Raw genomic sequence first — 18,309 nt, 5'->3', positions numbered from 1 at the left:
GATTTTTGATTTTTTAAAATTATTTATTATTTCTTTTTTCTTTTTTTACTTTTATTCAAAAAACATAGATATTTAAATTTGTTTTGTATTTGTATATTTGTATTTAATTTTTATGTAATATTTACAACAAAAAAAAGGATTATTGTATTTGAGATTTGTGTGTGAATGAATCATTTCCAAATTAATTAATTATTATATTTGGGTTGTATTATGTGTGAAGCGAGAAGAGAAGAGAGGATATTATTAATTATGGTTGATCTTTAGTTAATTCAATAGCATAGGCTTTAAGGAGAATTTCAAATGATGGATAAACTCTACCGATTGGAAGAGTGATATTTGCAATACCTTTGCGATTTGGGATAAGTAATACTCTTTTGGCACCACAGTAGAGTGGATCTGAAACAAGAGAGCTTGCTTCTTCCATGGTGATGCGTCTGGCATGTTTGGTATCTGGATCCTTTTTCAAACTTTTGACGATTTTCTTAGTACCAGGTAACCCATTATTGATGTTGGTTTGTACGACTACCAACATTTCTTGGACAATTGGTGGAAAACAATTGTTGACCGGTTGATACATACAATGGTATTGAATATGGGATGGAGGTGGAATTGATGGTGTTGGTGGTGGAGGTAGTGCAGAGTATTGTTGTTGTTGTTGTTGATGGTGGTGGTGTTGTTGATGTTGATGTTGATGTTGATTGTTATAATTTGGTGAATTAAAATGATGGTTTTTTATTGGTGTTGGTGTTGACAAAGATGATGGTTGTTGTAAACTGATTGTAGTCATGGTTGTGGTGGTTGAAGTTAATGAAGTTGCATATGAACGTGAATTATCGACAAGAGTAGACGTAGTTACTGTACTATTTGATGACGAAATACTGCTGCTGCTGCTGCTAGAACCCTCGGGTGAACGGATAGAGGGAGACGGTAAAAGTGGTGGTGTTGTCGATGGAGTAGAGATGGTACTGTCATTGGATTGACTTCCCTCAGAATCATACACAGGGACTACTTGATTACCATAGTTTTTGTCGTTGACAACAAGAAATTGTTGGATTCCTTTTGGTCTAAACTCTGGTGCTTTAGCATTTAATTGATGGTGGTGGTTCTTGTTGACAGTAGCAGAGGTAGAAGCAGAAGAAGAAGAAGATTCACTGTAAGGGGGAGATGACAAAGTAGTAGAAGTAGAAGATTGATCCATTATATAATATATTATAGATATTATTAAAAGTTGGACGGGAATGAAAAGAGTGAATGAATGAATATAAATATATATTAAATGTGATATTACTATATACTATATACTATTTACTAAAATATAATATATATATGTATGATAATATCCAAACTACATCTCCCGTTGATTCTATATAAGTTTGGGTGAACCATAATCACTACCATCGACAAATATTAAAATAAATTGAATAAATATAAATAAATAATATCCTCTCTTGCTCCTCCACCATCCCACACACACGCGAAGCACTTTGAGACCCATGGTCTAGCCAATCAGTAGGCATTCCGTGGGTGTACACTTTAAAGTGCTTTTTGTGAGGGTTAGATTAGGTTTCCCCCATACCACTCACATCCGTTGATGTTTGTTTGTTTGTTTGTTTGATGAAAAATAGTTATTAAATGCCTGTCATTATTTTTTTGATTGATTGATTGATTGATTGATTGATTAATGTTAATAATTAATGTTAATAATTACATATGAATATTTTTAAATATTTAATTTACTTACCTCTTTTTGTTTATTAAATGGTTGATTATTTAATTGTTAATCTCTTACTTTTTTTGTAAATCTAATTTGTTTACACAATTTTGAGAGATATCATTTTGAAGAGCATTGATTAAATTATCCAATGCACAATTTGCCATACCAAATCTAGTTTCATGGGTTGCAGAACCGATATGAGGGACAATGACAACATTGGGTAGCGTGTTGAGACGTGATGACTGTGCCAATGGCTCCTTTTCATAGACATCTAGACCTGCACCGGCAATGGTATTGTTTTCGAGTGCCTTGATGAGTGCCTCTTCATCAATCACAGATCCTCTTCCAATGTTGACAATGATAGCCGACTTTTTCATAGCCTCTAGTTCCTTGGTCGATATAAAGTGACGTGTCTCTGCAGACCCCGGCAAACACAATACAACAAAGTCTGATGTCGCAAGTAGTTCAGGCAACTCTACACATCTTGCTTTATAGTTGTATCCACTCGTGTCAGAGACCGCCGATTTGCCATGGTTTCTAGATACATACAATACATTCATATTAAAACCCATTGAACATCTTTGAGCGACAGCTTTACCAATACGACCAAACCCAAGTATACCAACAGTCTTGTGATGAACGTCACGACCAAATTGTGGTGGTGTGACGGGTGCCTTCCACAAGCCGGCTCGTACCCATTGATCTAGTTCACATATACGACGTGCAGATGCTAGCATCAATGCGAGTGTAGTGTCGGCTACAGTGTCGGTTAGGACAGTCGGTGTGTGCATGAATGCGATTCCGCGTGCTGTCAAGTCAGCCACAGTGACATTGTCATAGCCTACCGACACTGTCGAGATGGCACGTAGCTTGGGTGCATGTTGAAGCAGTGACAACTGGTCAATCTTGACTTGCGGTGCAGTGATAAACCCATCAACCTCTTTCATATAGGCAATAGTCTCTTCTCGATTGCTGTCGTTGATGTTATTACAGTCGACGATCAGCGCACTTCCAAACGTCTCTTGTACCCTGTCAATCAGCTCCTGTGGGTATGATGAGTATACAACTAATACTTTTAAATGTTTTAATGGTATGGTTGTTGGCATCGACATGATATATAAATATATAAATATATAAACTTGTTTTATTATATTATTATGTTTGTAAAAATATTATTATTATCTCTATTTCTCCTTTTTTTGTACAACAAAGGTCAAACCATCACTCGTTTGCAAATGATCAAATTGTCGTCCCACCTGAAGAATGTTTGTTTATTTAGATTTAATTTAATATATATTCCTGATGGACATAGTGCATGTATCGAATCAAAACTTCACAGCTGTATATCATAGTGAACAGAAGAATCTAGCTGTGGAAATTTAATTCATACCAAGAAGAGACCAAAAACTACGCACCAATGCGATATGTGCTAAACGAACCTCCAATGGAAGAGAGCTATAGGGTGGGGTGGTAGTAGTAGCTGTAGTAGCTGGAGCGGCAGTGGTAGCTGGGGTGGCAGTGGTGGCTGGAGTGGCAGCAATAGTAGCTGGGGTGGTAGCAATAGTAGCTGGGGTGGTAGCAATTGTATCTAGGGTGGTAGCAATAGTATCTAGGGTGGCAGCAATAGTATCTAGGGTGGTAGCAATAGTATCTAGGGTGGCAGCAGTAGTAGTTAGGGTGGCAGCAGTAGTAGTTAGGGTGGCAGCAGTAGTAGTTAGGGTGGCAGCAATAGCTGGGGTGGTAGCAATAGCTGGAGTGGCAGCAATAGTAGTCGGGGCGGCAGAAATAGTATCTGGGGTATGTGGAAGGGGTGGGGACTGTGGGGCAGGTGGATGACTGTGATAATGAGTTCCCTCTAATGCATGGTCTCTTTCCTCTCTCAAATCTTCAATTGTGTTTTCTAGTTCATCAATGACTTGGAAGGCAAGATCTCTTTGTTCAGAGAGATTTTCAATGATTCTAGTGTTTTCTAGGTGACAGAGCATGCCCATTTTCTAAATATTAGTTAATTTGGATTGTTTTCAATGACAAGTTTGACATACCATTCTCTGGGGTAATTCCATTACAATTATTATTATCATTGATAATATTGTTGTTTCTCGACATGTTTAGATTTATTATATGAAAATATAATTTACACTGGTATTTGTTAACAAAAAATACTAATAATAATTAATTATTTGAATTCTTGGTGAAGTAAATTCCTTTTTTCAATATTTATAGTATCCATAAAAATGTTAAGATGGAGTGATAGATAGATAGATAGATTTTAAAAAATCATTATAATTTATCAAACCCTCTCTGGATCATTCACATCACAACATCAAATCATCACTTTAAAAAAATAGATTATTTGCTATTAAAGTTTTTTGATCTTAACAATTATGTCATCAATATTAATGTTTCTTTCTTATACTATTAATAGTTTAGATGCTTTTGTCAATTGGGGGACACCAACTCTACAATCTTTAGATCTTCTCGAATTGAATACATTTATACTCGTTCAAAGTGTTGGTCGGCAAGTAGCCAATCCTTCAAACCATGAACTAAAAATAAAAAAAAGTGTACTTTTGATTGAGCATAGGAAGGTCTGCTCCTATTACAAGAACTAACTATCCATTACACCTGGTATTGGAGAATATGGGTTTAACAAATTTCCCAATTGTAGGATTTTATAAATATTCTCCTTGATTTATATATGTGCGAGATATTCCTTAACAAGGTATCACTTTAACACATAGTACTATCCCCAATCTATCAAACAGTATGAACCCTTAAAAAAGAGTTGACAACCATCCTTTTACATCAAATATATTTAATTTATTTAAATTATTTATTTATTAATTAATTGTCTGATTCACTTGTACTAGCTCTCTTTAATTTTAGATCCAATTTCTTTTGTGATTTAATAAATTTTCTTTTATGTAGGATATAGATGGTTGATGCAATGGCAATAGCACCACCTGCAATGCATCCAACAACGATACCTGCTATTTGACCCATTGTCAATCCACTGGGTGATGTCTTGCAAGTTGAATCACTCATATCTCCGTCGACATTGACAAGGTGAACAAAATTTGGATCGAGTTGGACATACCTACTGAAATAGGGTACATCCAAACCAACATAATTTGTAGTAGATGATGAAGATGTATCATTGTCACTAGAATCAATGTAATCTGTTATAATTTGATTGTTGATGGTTGCTATTCTATCATCTAGTATGCCACGTCTAATAAATTGTCCCCAAAGACTCTTGTCATCGATATTTAATTTCATCCAATCCAAATTATCTTGTTCTCCAAATCCATACTCTCTCGATGAACATTCAGAATCATAGTTTGCTTCTACTGATGTCCTCAGTACCACTTGTAGAGTATTCATGACAGTGTCAAATGGATACGCTGATATACCAATAGACACCTTTGTACTAGTTGCAGGTATACTGATAGTTTGATTGGCAAATTCTACTTGACTGTCAACTGCAAACCATTCAATCGTTACATTTACCAATGTTTGTGTTTGTTGTAATATTGTATGATATTTTAATTCAATTGATGAAGTGTTGGAGTTGGAGTTGGTATTATTATTGTCTGGTGTTGTCATATTTAATGTCCAATTCTTTGGTCTGTACTCTTGGAATACTTTTCCGTCCATTGTCAACTCTCTAATTGCTACAACTGCAATCACTGATCGAATGACAGTCGTTGCATTCTCCTTTACTATAATATCAATGATTGGTGAGGTTTCGTTGTAGATTGGTTGGTCTACATTAATGACAGTCGATTCACAAAAGAATCCTGACCATCCTCGATTGCATACACATCCGTCAAACGTGCACTGACCATTACCCGTGCAGTTGACCGACGATGTTGGGGATGGAGCACAAGCAGCCGGTGTAGGGACGAATAGCAGTGGTGGGAGGAGAGGAATTGGCATGACGTTGATAGCGTGTCCTTGGTTATTGGTCATTCGTCTCAGACTGACACGTACAGGACGATCGATCACTGCCAATCTAGGATTATACTCCATAAACACCATGACATGGTGTGCCATGGTAATCATGTGTTGTAAACTAGTACCGTTGCCATACTCTATCGTCCCAATAAGTTGTTGAATATTATCACCAAATCCTCTACCGCGAATCGTGATAATCTCATTGTTTGGCTGTACAGGCACTCTCGTAGGATAACTATACAACCCTTCAACACTTGAGATTGATGGAATATCCAATGAATAGCCAACACGTATAGTTGAAACGAATCCAGAACTATTCAACCTAAGAGTAGAGTATCCATCAAGATTATCCAACTTGTCTCTCAACCCATAGACCGACAATAATATATTACCATCATTGACACCAAATCCATGTGGTAATGTATAATTGTAATAAAAGAATGGTGATTCTTTGACAGTTGGTTCAACCACTAATGATTGTCCAAGTCTATCTAATAAATAAATGGTTGGGTATCCCTTTAATCCAATGCCATCATCTGCTGCCGTTAAATTAAATTGAATGGTTCTATCATTTGATCCAACATCTATAAATGTTTTTGATACTTTAAATGATGTTAAATATGGTGGTGTATTTTCATTCATTGATGCTAAACAAATTAAATAAAAATAAATAAAAAAATAATTAATTAATAAATATAAATATTATTATTTAATATTATTTAATATTTATAACATACGAGTACAAGTAACAGTAGTCATTGCAATAACATCAGAGACTGAAAAGAATGGACTAAAATAAGAAGCAGATTCACTTGATTCTTCAAGGTATTTTGATTCCCAACCTCCATTATCAACCAATACAATCTTTCCAATCTTTAATATATGTGATCTACATTCAGTTGGTGAAAATGGAATGACAAACTGGTACGTTCCTTTTTTGTTGTTTCCAAAGACACGTGTTTCATTATTAAAATAAAATACCATTGGAATAGGACTAATACTTGATCTTATTTCAATTGATCCATTTGCCAACCCATTGATTGGATCTGATACTGTAAAACTGTATGTAATTTTATCACCAGTTGCATCTGTTGGTATTTCATATGCTATAAAGTATGGTGGTAAATGATCCATTGCTAAAAATAAATAGAGTAAAGTAAGTATTTGATTTGATTAATTTATATATATATATTTTGTTTGTATTATATTTACAATTTTTAGAATAAATTTCAAGGTTTGCTTGTTGACCAAACTTTTCAATTAAATAAGGTTGAGTAAGGGGTATGAGAGAACTATCGAAATTATAAAATGCAGTTATATTATTGGTGTATTGTGGAATTGTGAAATCACATCTCAACAAATTGTCCAATGGATGGTAATAGGATCTTGTTGTTAAACTTAATACACGATAGTTTCTTGTAAATGTTGAAAGTAAGAATGAACAATCAAGTCCTAGATTTCTTCTATTACCATTATCATCAACCGTTAAATTAAATAGTAGTGATACTGGTACTGGTCCATCAGTAGTATCAACTAGATTTGGTATAAATTTAAAATATGTAAAGTTATCTGCTGTTACCAATTCTAAAAACAAAATGTTTGTTAATAATGATTGATAATAATATGTATTTTAAATTATTTTACATACGATTATAGAAAATAGAAGGATGAGGTAGAGAATCCATATTATCATTATAAACTCTTTCATATGGTTGGAAATAATTACTTGCAGCATCGATTACTAATAATTCGTTAGAGGCAGATGCACTGATAGCGACTTCTGGTATTTCAAATACAAATGTACCAAATGTAGAGTTACCAGCCACCAAAGTTGACAAACCAAATGTTTGATCCATAAATGATATTTTTGAAACTCCACTTTCATTATCTGATAATTTCAAAGTTACAATATATGATCTAGCTATTTTTCTATAGTCTACATTTAATACTTTTGGTGCAATTATATCTAAAAATACAATAAACAAAAAATAAAAGATTAATTAAATATTACTTTCTTTTTCTTTCTTTTTCTTTGTTAATTATATTTGGTTTACCTGTTTTTGGTAGAATTGGACCAACATTTCTACCATTTGAACCATATTGAGTAAAATATACTAAAAGATTTGTATAGGTGGATACAATTGGGAATGTGTAGGTTTGAATACCATCATACACTCGTTGACCAAATGGAGCAGGTACAGTGTATACAATACTGACAACATCCATATAATTCATTCTAATTGAATAATCCAACAATGCATTATCATATGTCAATTCTGTTAATCCATTACCTGTTGCAAAACTTATTAAACTTGATGATGCAGCTAAACAAAAGAAATATAAATTAATTAATAAATTAATTTAATTATTTGATTTACTTGTTCATTTCTACTTACGAGTAACAATTGAAATTAAAAATGAAGATTGAAATAATAAAGGGAATGAAGCTGAATTGGTAGTATTGATAAGATAAAATGACCATGGGAATGAATTGGGAGAGAGTGAGGTTGATAAAAATAGCATTCCTTCTTGAGGGTTACCTTGGGTTGGAATAAGAGGACTACAGTATCGGTATTGGTCACATAGATTGGCCATTTGATGAGGATTACTATACTTTATAGTAGCAGTCGATGTTGTTGGATTATGGTAACCCATCAAGTATGTTTCTTGTGATGTGGCAAGTGGTGATTGTAAAACATTTACAATAGAGTAATCAACAGGAGCACTAGGATTGATTGGTGGTAGTTGTATCGTCAGACCAGTTGGATTAAAATCATTAAAGATTCGAATAGGTATAGTATCAGTATACCCAATCTCTGATCCATAATTTGTCATAACAGATACAGTTATACTATTTAATGCTGGAATGGTTTGAGCTAAAAGAAAATATTAATATTTAATATGTAGATTATATTTATGTATTTATATTTATGTTTATGTTTACATACTATAACAAGAATAAGGAGTTGGAATAGAACAACTATACCAAATGGAAGAATCAAATGGTTCTGGTGTAATTTCAAACTTTCTAGTTAGGAGATCGGTGTAGGTGTATAGAGTCGATGTTATGTTGGGCATGATGAGTTGGATGGATGCTGGGTCGATACATGTGAATGGTGGGAATACATTGTCAGAGATTTGACCTTCAGTGTTGCCAATGGTAAAGATGAGTTTGGGATACACTCCTATTTGGTAGGTGATCAATGCAGTCCATATCATACGTGTAACATTGTAGTTATGTGACATTTGAAAGGATGCAAATGCATCGTATGATGGGTCACCAGCTGTCAACGTCGGTTTAAATGGTGTAGTGCTATCCACCAGAATCATATACGCTTGATGACATTGATTCTTTGTTGTTGTACTATTAGTTGAATATGTTTTATATGATGGTGTTATCTTTATTACATCTAAACTACCTTGAATCAAACTAACTATAAAGATGAATTAAAAATGAGAGAGACATTAATTAATTTTATTTTCATATTTTTTCAATATTAATTTGATCTTCACAAACACCCTCTCCTTTGATTTTTTTTTAATCATTTGTTTTTAATATTACCATTAATTAAAAATAGATACAAAAGAGATAATAACAATATAATTATCTTCTTCATTTTTTATTTGTATAAGTATATGGTTTGTGTATATATTTGTAAAAACTGATATGGTTTGGTTTGGTTGATTGAATCAATGGGAGAATATGTAGACTGCAAAGGAAAGGAAGGGGCTTCTGAAGGTTTTTTAATTTGGGAAGGGTCACACATCCTCCGACCTCCTCTATCATCATCCTTTTATTGGGAATTTCAAGTTAATTCTTTATTGCGATATTTATTTTGATCAACAAACTTTTTATTCTTTTCTTTGATATTTTTAAAAGTGGTAATTACGATAATCGGGGTGAATTTCATATAGATATTTTCCGATTTTAAATATCTTGGTTACAAAACATACGACGTCGTATTGCGAATGAATCAAAATATGATAGGATGTAATAGGTTGATGAATTGTCTGAGTCCGACGGAGAACCAGGACATGTGGAAATCGTCCGATCATCGGATTGGAATCTTGATTTGAGTGTTTGATGGGGATATTCCAGGGATATGGCAGTATATATTATTATTATTATTATTTATTAGTTGTAATTAGAATAGTTATGAATTTGATTTAGAATTGTTTAAAATCAATATCACGTGTTTCTTTTTTCTTTGTTGTTGTGGAGGAGGAAGAAGTAGGTTTCTTTGATTTACTAGTCTTTTTCTTTCCATAATTCACAGATGATTGAGATGTTGAAGTAGTCGATGTTGATGTAGTAGAGGTAGTGGAAGTTGAGAAATCAGAAGTGATTGGTATTTCATTAAAATTGTTGTCTTGTTGATTCATTATTTCTTGTTGTTGTCTATTGTATTCATTGATATCATTGTCATCATATGATGATAAAGATTGACTAAATGATTGATTAAATGATTGTTGTTGTGAATTATTTGTTGGTTGTTGTTGATTATTTACAATATTTATATTTTGGGTTAGATTATTATTATTATTATTATTATTTAAATTATTATTTTTAGTAATAACAGTATTACTATTATTTAAACTATGGTATAGAGGGAATGATTGATATGATTGAGTACTACTACTATTACTACTACTTGTACTTCCAGTTGTATTATTACCACCAACTCCTCCACTACCACCATTATTATTAGGTGCTCTATATGAAGGATCATTGACCGATAGCTTAGAGAATGATGAAAAGGTTCTTGAAGCTGATGAATCCTTTTGTTGTGAATTAACATATGCCAATGATTTACTTTTAATCAAGAGAGATACATATAATATATAATTAGTACCCAACTTTAAAAGATCAATTTAACTAAAGTTTACATACTTGTTTACCAATTTTGAAGCTCTATCAATTGAAGAAACCAATAGTTCATGTATATGATTAAATGTAGTTATTTCATTGATTGATTGAATAGCCTTGATTGAATCATCGACATTATATGATATGTCTTCAATGTGTGATGTCAAGTTCTTTACTTCTTTCTTGAGTGTCACATTCTTTGGTACAGCCTTTCGAATGTGCTCTTGCACATGATACATACCTACACTTGGTTCATTTGCCAAATGATGTATATAATCTGATATCTTTTTGTTTGCTATATATCAATCAAATAGGAGGTATTAGTATCGTCATCATTGATAACAACAAACTTTCGTTATTATCTCTCTGATGATGCTGCAGTTCTTACACTTTAAGATTGATTCAGCTGTATTAGCATCAAGAGTCAATAATACTTGTTGTGGTTGTTGCTGTTGTTGTTGCTGTTGTTGTATTTGAGGTTGTATTGTAGTCATCCTATATAATATATATTATTATCTATCTCTGTAGACTTTGAACAAATAAGGTGTCTAATATTTTGATTATCAGATTCTTTTGAAAAAGGCAAAGAAAATAATTTATTTATTTTTTATTAATAATTTTTTTTTTTTCATATGCACACAAGTTCGATCTTCACTTCATAATGATTATTCATTGCACAAAGTTATCTGATCTATGTATCTATGTAATTTCTATCTTTTAAACAAAGATGCATCTTTGTCACAATGCTCAAATCAAAATCAGATGGAATCTTAAGAGTTTGAGGTTTGTTATCAATCTACTATTTACGATCATCTTCAGGCTCTACGTCGTCAATTGATAAATAATCTAATTAGATTCTTTTTTTTTCATTAATATCCTATTATAATATCATGATAGTAAAATATAGTTGTTAAACATGATAAAGATGATGATCTTTGATTACCTGATTCAAAGAATTGTAAGGGAAGAGCTTAAAAGACGAAGATTTTTCTAAATGGAATAAGATATTTATTTAATTAAATATTATTTAAATCTTATTCCTTCCTTCCAAGGCCTGATGTCTTAACTTACTTACTTGGCCAAGTAAGTAATCATGATGTTTGGTTGTATTCATACATGTATACAAATGAAACTGATATTGGCGGTGTTGTTGATGTTGTTTGTGGCAACACCATCACTGTACATGGTGAATGGACAAACCATGCCAATTGATGAACGTATGTAATAATGATAATAATAATAGTTCATATATGATATGACACACACACATTCTAACATTCAAAGTATTTATCTACTATTTTTTATTAGTGAATTCTGCAATATGGTTAATTCGTTTGTATGGTTCAACAATCCCACAGACTCAATCTGAAATCTGCCAAGAGTTTGTTTGCTCAACTATAGGTTCTGAAATACATATAACTAAAATGTAAGTATCGATTGGATTGCCAAGATGATGATCAAGAAAGACATATTAACTAATTTATTTATTTTATAAAAAGAAAAATAATAGTCACCACTTTTACCAATGTTGGGGCATTAAATAATTCAATCACTGAATTGGTACTACCTCTGGTCACAGATATCACAATAAATGATTCGCCGGTCAACACTAATTTCAGTATCAATCCATTAGATTATTTCAAGAATCTTCCCAAATGTACATCATTATCAATCTATAGTGATTCAAGAATCACCCAAATCCCAATTCATTTCAACAAAGCATTCCCAAACCTAGAAAATTTGTAAGTATTCCTCTTTCAATTTAAATTGATACCCATATATACTTACTTGTTCTAAATTATTTTTTATCAAGGATTTTATATTGTAGTAATTTAACATCAATACCAATTTTTTTCAATTCAACAGAGTTAATAGATATGCGTGTGAATGCACCCAAGCTAACACTCACGTTACCAACCAATGCCAATCTACCAAAACTATCCAATCTCTTATTAACTGTACTCATTGAAAGAGACAAAACCTATATATTTACTCAACAATCATATCCAAGTCTTGCTATCATGTAAGTTAAGTTTAATAATTATTGAATTAATGAATGTTTATTATTATTATTTTTATATTTATAATATTTGATTCATTTTTGTGTCTAGTAAAATTCAAGGAACATCAAATGGAAATTATGGTATTATAGTAGAGGTAGCCTCACCTTTGGTTACTTCAGTTTTCACAGCAATTATTAATAATGGACCTGGGTTTATCAGTCCAATATTTGTATATCCAAAATCAATCACTACAATGTAAAATACCAAATCAATCCAAACCAATTTTATTTATTAATCATTTTAAACCTAATTTATATAATTTATTTAATTTAGAATTGTTGGTGGACCAATATTTTCATATTCTCCAAGTGATTTGACATTATACACAAAACTGACACATTTGTAAGTGAAGTTATTACTAAAACAGAAATCGGAGAATTTATATTAAAACTAATTTAATTTTGATTAGAAAATTGATAAATGGACAAGGTGAATTCCCATTTTATGGTCCCCTACCATCAACTATTCAAATTCTTAGCTTGTATGTTGCTCTTTTTTGTTATTATGGATGAAAAAGATTTATTAATTATCGTTTTTTTTTAGAGGATCAAATAATAATTTTACAGGTAGTATTCCATCTAATTTCTTGGCAAATAGTCTCCCATCTTTGAGTATAGATTTGACAGGAAATCAATTCCTTCAAGGTAGTCTTGGTCAGGAATATTGTTATATTGGGAAATTGTTTATTCAAAACACATCGATTAGTTCAGTTCCAGATTGTTGGTGGTGTTTTTACAACTATACAACTAGTCAATTTCTATTTCAAACATATCTATCACAACCTCAAAATATCGATTGTAGTATGTTTATTTTTAAAACAAGGATACTCTATAAAGACTAATTTAATTTTCTTTTATTTAGATTTTAAAGTCGAGAGTACCAATTTATTTTCTATGAATGGAGATCCAGTTAGAATAAAGGGTGAAGGAATAGGATGGGGTGATCCCCAGACACAAGTAATTATACCAAATAGAGAATTGTCGTAGGTTGATCTTTTGCATTTGATAAATCAAGATCTTTAGTTTATTAATCAACTTTTTTTTATTTTTATTTTTTTTAAAGGAAATATATTCCAGCTCCTCTTGGTAGTTCACAAAACATGACTCTTCAATTTTCAGGTCATTCAATGAACTTTACTGTTAACATTATTGGATTCTCAGTTAGGAATGTTACGATAGATCTTAAAAGCAATCAAGACATGATTGTATATTATAACTATGCCAATCCAAACTACCCACCAAATGTAACTGTTGGAAATAGTTTACAATCGGTAAAATCAATCGATTCAAATTGTACAACCGTGTGCAGAGCAGTTTATACTATTCCATTTCCATTTAATATTGAGACAATGACTTCTGCTTTTTTTGAAACTTTATTCGAACATCAATCAATTGGATCAAGTTTAATTATTATCAAAGGTAAATATATACCCATCTTTAAACTTTATCAAACTTATTCATTCCCTTTTCAATTTAGATACAATTGTAACATCTGTAAATTTACAATCATCAACTCTTAATTTATTTGGATATTTTGGAAAACAATCAATCAATGGAAGTGTTATGATTAATAATACGATTAATTGTGTCATTGCAACAACGACATTGACATTTATTAATTGTACTTTAAATCAAATACCAACAAGTGGACCTGCAACCATCTCGGTATCTGTTCCAAATGGATATTATTCATCATCATCATTGTTATTCATTCCATATGTACAACCATCAAATCAAGATTGTATCATCAATACAAATAATTGTAATGGTCATGGTAGTTGTGTCAATGGACAATGTCAATGTGACGATGGTTGGGTTGATGATTGTCGTTTGAAAAATGAAAAAGGTAATTATTTAAATTAAATATTAAAAATATAATCAAAATAATTAAATTATTAATTTTGAAACAAATCTAACAAATACCCCTTTCTTTTATTTATTTATTTATTTTATTATTTAATTTAGATCCAGAAGTAATGTTCAAACCAAATACAACATCACCAACATCATCATTCTCTCATAAGAATTTTACATTTTCATTTAATTTGGTTGAAATTCAAGAATTGGATATCGATGGAAATGTAATCAAAAGATTAGAATCAAATAGTTGGTTGTTGAATGATAGATCAACAAATGATTTGGTGTCACTTTCATATGATCTTGTCAGTCATCAGAATGACAGTGATTATTCACTGCTCAATGTGACATCGATCGTTGAATTCTCAAATTCATCGAGATCAATTCAATTTGGTGATGATATCATTCAATTGGGTGCAGGTTCAATCAAGGTCTCTGTCAATATTACCAAATGGCCATTCACATCGGTACTATCCAATCTTAGAGTATTATTCTCAACGACCATCAACAATCAACAATCAATCATTGGATGTGATGACTCTATCAACACTATTGAATCATTCCAACAATCAAGCAACGACGATTCTATTCAATACCTTCGAGTAGTCAAAGACAATGTTCAATTCTTTGGTCGATTCATTGATTATTGTCTGTCAGATGGCAGAAAGACCTATTCAAAGACACAACTAATCAACACAACAGCTATCGATCAAGACAACTCTATTGCATTGATTGGTATCAGTCTACCACAATCACAATCATCGATACTCGATCCAGATTTCAGTGCATTGATTATCAACCCAGATAGTTATGGTAAATGTGACTCTAAATCAGACAATGACAGATGGAAGTTAATAGTTGGAGTAGTTGTTGGAGTTGTTGGAGCTGTATGTCTATCTGTCATTATCTTTGTTGTTGTAAAGAGAATCAAACATAATATGATTCTAAATAGTAAATCTGTAAAGATGGATACTATCAACAATTAATCACCAAAGAAAATAAACAAACAAATCATCTCAACAAAAACAAAATAATTAATTATTATTATGTTTAAGATTACAGGAAAACCACACGCACATGTCCTGAAACCCACAATCCATGCTGTGTTGATCATTTTGTCTTTGAGCAAAAGATCTCTTTTGATGTTTATTTTATTTATTTGAAATAGGTAAATATCTTATCTCATTGTAGTTGTGATGATCAAACACTCTGTACAGCTCTCGAGAGTTAACATGAAGTCTCTCTGTTCACTTATCTATATCTCTCTTTAATTGTGTGTATTTTACAAATAACATTTTATGAAAAGATATCAGTATTTGCTATCAATATTTTTATTGTTGTTGTTGTTTGTCATCACAACTACAACACAGTACTATTTAGTAAATGGACAGGTATTGCCAGCCGATCAAAGTATGTAGATCTATATATATATATATATATCTATTAGTTACATCATACTATGTTTTAAACTAACTTTTACTCCTACTACTAGTTAATTCAGCTATATGGTTAGGTCAATTATATGGTATAGAACCTCCATTGACAAATGAAGATGATGTTTGTGGCTCTGATGAGTTTACATGCAAAGTAATAGGTTCTGAAAGACATATCACTGACATGTAAGAAAGAGACATGCAATGATAATCAGACATTACTATATAGTATTAACCTTTTAACTTGCTTTTTAGATCTATTTTTCGATTGGATAATGTTGTTTCTACAGTGACATCATCAATCACTCAATTGGTATTCCCTCAAGTATCCAGTATAACTATTTACGAAGGTCCTCAGGCATCGATCATCAATCGCAATATCAACCCATTGGATTATTTCAAGGGTCAATATCCAAAATGCACCCGTATTACTTTTAGTGATGATACTAAAATCATACAAGTTCCTGTTAATTTCAATCAAGCTTTTCCAAATCTATCAGCTTTGTATGTATCCTGATAGATATATAGATAAATAGATAAATAATTTAATATTTATGTTTGTTTGAACCAAAAAAGTATTAACACCATCAATCTATTATGGTTATTTCAGGTATATTTCTAGTACCAACTTGACAACGATTCCAGCTTCGGGGATCTGTACACCAACTTTATACAATCTTCAATTTGATAGTCCCAAACTAACAGACGTGGCTATTCCTCCTTGTTCCTACTTAACTGATCTACTTTTAAAAACATCCTACCAATCAAATATTACTTATCGATTCACTCAACAACAGTTCCCAAAACTTAAATCTTTGTAAGTAATCACTCATATCAAAAATAATCCAACTATGATTTATTTATTTATTTTATAGAATAATAGTACCATCAGTTATTGATCCAAATATAGTTTTAACGTTGGAAATTGACACACCATCAATAGATACTGTAACTGCCTATGTCAATAGTTATGGATCTAGTTATGTCTATCCAATCTTTTCAAATCCAGGCTCTATCAAAACATTGTAAATATATAATATTTTAATAATATTATTTTATTATTAACTTTCTTTCTTTCTTTTAGGACTATTGGCGGAAGCGCTGTTTCAGTCGCGAATAATTTATCTGTATTCAAAAATTTAGAGAGATTGTAAGTTTACAAAAAATTTTGAACCTGCCAATAATGCATATTTCTAATTACATTCAACCTTTTGATCATTTAGTTCTATTAGTTATTCAAGTGGACCCTTTCCATTTAATGAACTACTCTCACCAAAATTAATATCTTTATCATTGTATGTCTGAAGAAAAGAAGATCGATCAGTCTTATTTAATTATTTTTTTATTTATTTAATTATTTTTAAATTTAGAGTTGATAACATGTTTACAGGAAGTATTGCATCCGATTTCTTGACAAATAATCCACAACTTACAAGCTTACAATTGACAGGGAATCAATTACTGCAAGGTAGTTTTGGTCAGGAATCATGTAATCTCAACCAATTGTTTATTGCAAACACATCGATTAGCTCAGTTCCAGATTGTTGGTGGTGTTATTACAATGAAACTAAAAACGTTAATTTTGCAACAACTCTTACCGTACCGATACCTGCGAATTGTCCTGGTAAGTAGAAATAATTGAACAACATGCGTGTATTCAAGAGACGACTAACCATAATATATTATCTGTATCTATCTATCTATCTATCTATCTAGATCCTCAATTGGACAGTACACAATATTTTTCATTTGGTAGTCGTGTTACCATCACTGGGTCAAATATTGGTTGGGGTAATAGAGTATCAAACCTCTATGTTTTAGAGGCCAATAGAAAATTAATGTAATTATAATTCCTTCATTTATTTTATTTATTATTATTTATTAATTTCAAATTTGATTTTTCTAATTTAATTTAATTTATAATTAACTTTATAGTGCAACTGTTACTATTCCATACTCGACTACACAAAGTGTGATTATTCAATTTTCATCTCAACATAGTAGAACTGTATCCGTAACAAATATTGATTTTTTTACTAGGAATGTTACGATTGATCTTAAAACCAATCAAGAGGAGGAGCAAGATGGCGAGCCACAAGATCATCCATTCGGTGCTGTCTACAAGTTTATAGAGAATATTAGCTTTGCATCTTGCTTTTCTCCAATAGAAGAGTTGGTTGACAAGGTTAGTGGTGTGAAAAATATTATCGAAACAGCTGACAAAGCTTGGAAAAAAGAGATGGAGAAAAGAGATTTAGAGAATATTAATATTAATAATATTAATAATAGTAATATTACTATCAATTAATTGATAATAATACTGATTGTTTCTCACCAATCCAAACTAAACCATATTTTATATTTTAAAAAAAAAAAGAAATTAAATGATAAAAAATTAATTATACCAAATCATTTTATT

The 18,309-nt window shown here is 31.5% G+C and overlaps 6 protein-coding genes across 6 annotated transcripts; 1 reads left to right on the top strand and 5 right to left on the bottom strand.

The window, feature by feature from the left end:
* Nucleotides 1–247: 247 nt before the first annotated feature.
* DFA_09687 (uncharacterized protein) lies at nt 248–1,198 on the bottom strand (the record flags this gene model as incomplete). Its single annotated transcript, XM_004352288.1, has 1 exon — nt 248–1,198. The coding sequence occupies one exon, from the start codon at nt 1,196–1,198 to the stop codon at nt 248–250; it is 951 nt and encodes a 316-aa protein (XP_004352340.1).
* A 103-nt stretch (nt 1,199–1,301) lies between these two features.
* On the bottom strand, nt 1,302–2,826 carry tkrA (gluconate 2-dehydrogenase; the record flags this gene model as incomplete). The annotated part of the gene is made up of 2 exons (XM_004352287.1): nt 1,302–1,308; nt 1,790–2,826. The coding sequence occupies 2 exons, from the start codon at nt 2,824–2,826 to the stop codon at nt 1,302–1,304; spliced, it is 1,044 nt and encodes a 347-aa protein (XP_004352339.1).
* Nucleotides 2,827–3,093: 267 nt separating this feature from the next.
* Nucleotides 3,094–3,820, bottom strand: DFA_09685 (uncharacterized protein; the record flags this gene model as incomplete). The annotated part of the gene is made up of 2 exons (XM_004352286.1): nt 3,094–3,683; nt 3,757–3,820. The coding sequence occupies 2 exons, from the start codon at nt 3,818–3,820 to the stop codon at nt 3,094–3,096; spliced, it is 654 nt and encodes a 217-aa protein (XP_004352338.1).
* A 738-nt stretch (nt 3,821–4,558) lies between these two features.
* DFA_09684 (uncharacterized protein) lies at nt 4,559–9,582 on the bottom strand (the record flags this gene model as incomplete). Its single annotated transcript, XM_004352285.1, has 9 exons — nt 4,559–6,318; nt 6,409–6,544; nt 6,653–6,807; nt 6,884–7,255; nt 7,320–7,637; nt 7,726–7,995; nt 8,068–8,547; nt 8,620–9,101; nt 9,521–9,582. 9 exons carry the CDS (start codon nt 9,580–9,582, stop codon nt 4,559–4,561), a joined length of 4,035 nt encoding a protein of 1,344 aa, XP_004352337.1.
* A 256-nt stretch (nt 9,583–9,838) lies between these two features.
* DFA_09683 (uncharacterized protein) lies at nt 9,839–11,032 on the bottom strand (the record flags this gene model as incomplete). Its single annotated transcript, XM_004352284.1, has 3 exons — nt 9,839–10,484; nt 10,563–10,833; nt 10,927–11,032. The coding sequence occupies 3 exons, from the start codon at nt 11,030–11,032 to the stop codon at nt 9,839–9,841; spliced, it is 1,023 nt and encodes a 340-aa protein (XP_004352336.1).
* Nucleotides 11,033–11,739: 707 nt separating this feature from the next.
* On the top strand, nt 11,740–18,198 carry DFA_09682 (tetracycline-efflux transporter; the record flags this gene model as incomplete). Its single annotated transcript, XM_004352283.1, has 22 exons — nt 11,740–11,755; nt 11,847–11,964; nt 12,038–12,280; nt 12,352–12,561; nt 12,650–12,796; nt 12,875–12,943; nt 13,011–13,082; nt 13,145–13,401; nt 13,463–13,583; nt 13,664–14,019; nt 14,078–14,446; nt 14,566–15,408; nt 15,838–15,867; nt 15,950–16,076; nt 16,146–16,394; nt 16,501–16,707; nt 16,766–16,915; nt 16,975–17,040; nt 17,114–17,185; nt 17,261–17,514; nt 17,607–17,730; nt 17,826–18,198. The coding sequence occupies 22 exons, from the start codon at nt 11,740–11,742 to the stop codon at nt 18,196–18,198; spliced, it is 4,473 nt and encodes a 1,490-aa protein (XP_004352335.1).
* Nucleotides 18,199–18,309: the final 111 nt, after the last annotated feature.

Source organism: Cavenderia fasciculata (genome assembly GCF_000203815.1).
Source record: "Cavenderia fasciculata unplaced genomic scaffold Scf_EU5ZYIE01EUG8B-5, whole genome shotgun sequence".
Lineage (NCBI taxonomy): Eukaryota > Evosea > Eumycetozoa > Acytosteliales > Cavenderiaceae > Cavenderia > Cavenderia fasciculata.
This window is presented reverse-complemented; position numbering and strand designations above follow the sequence as displayed.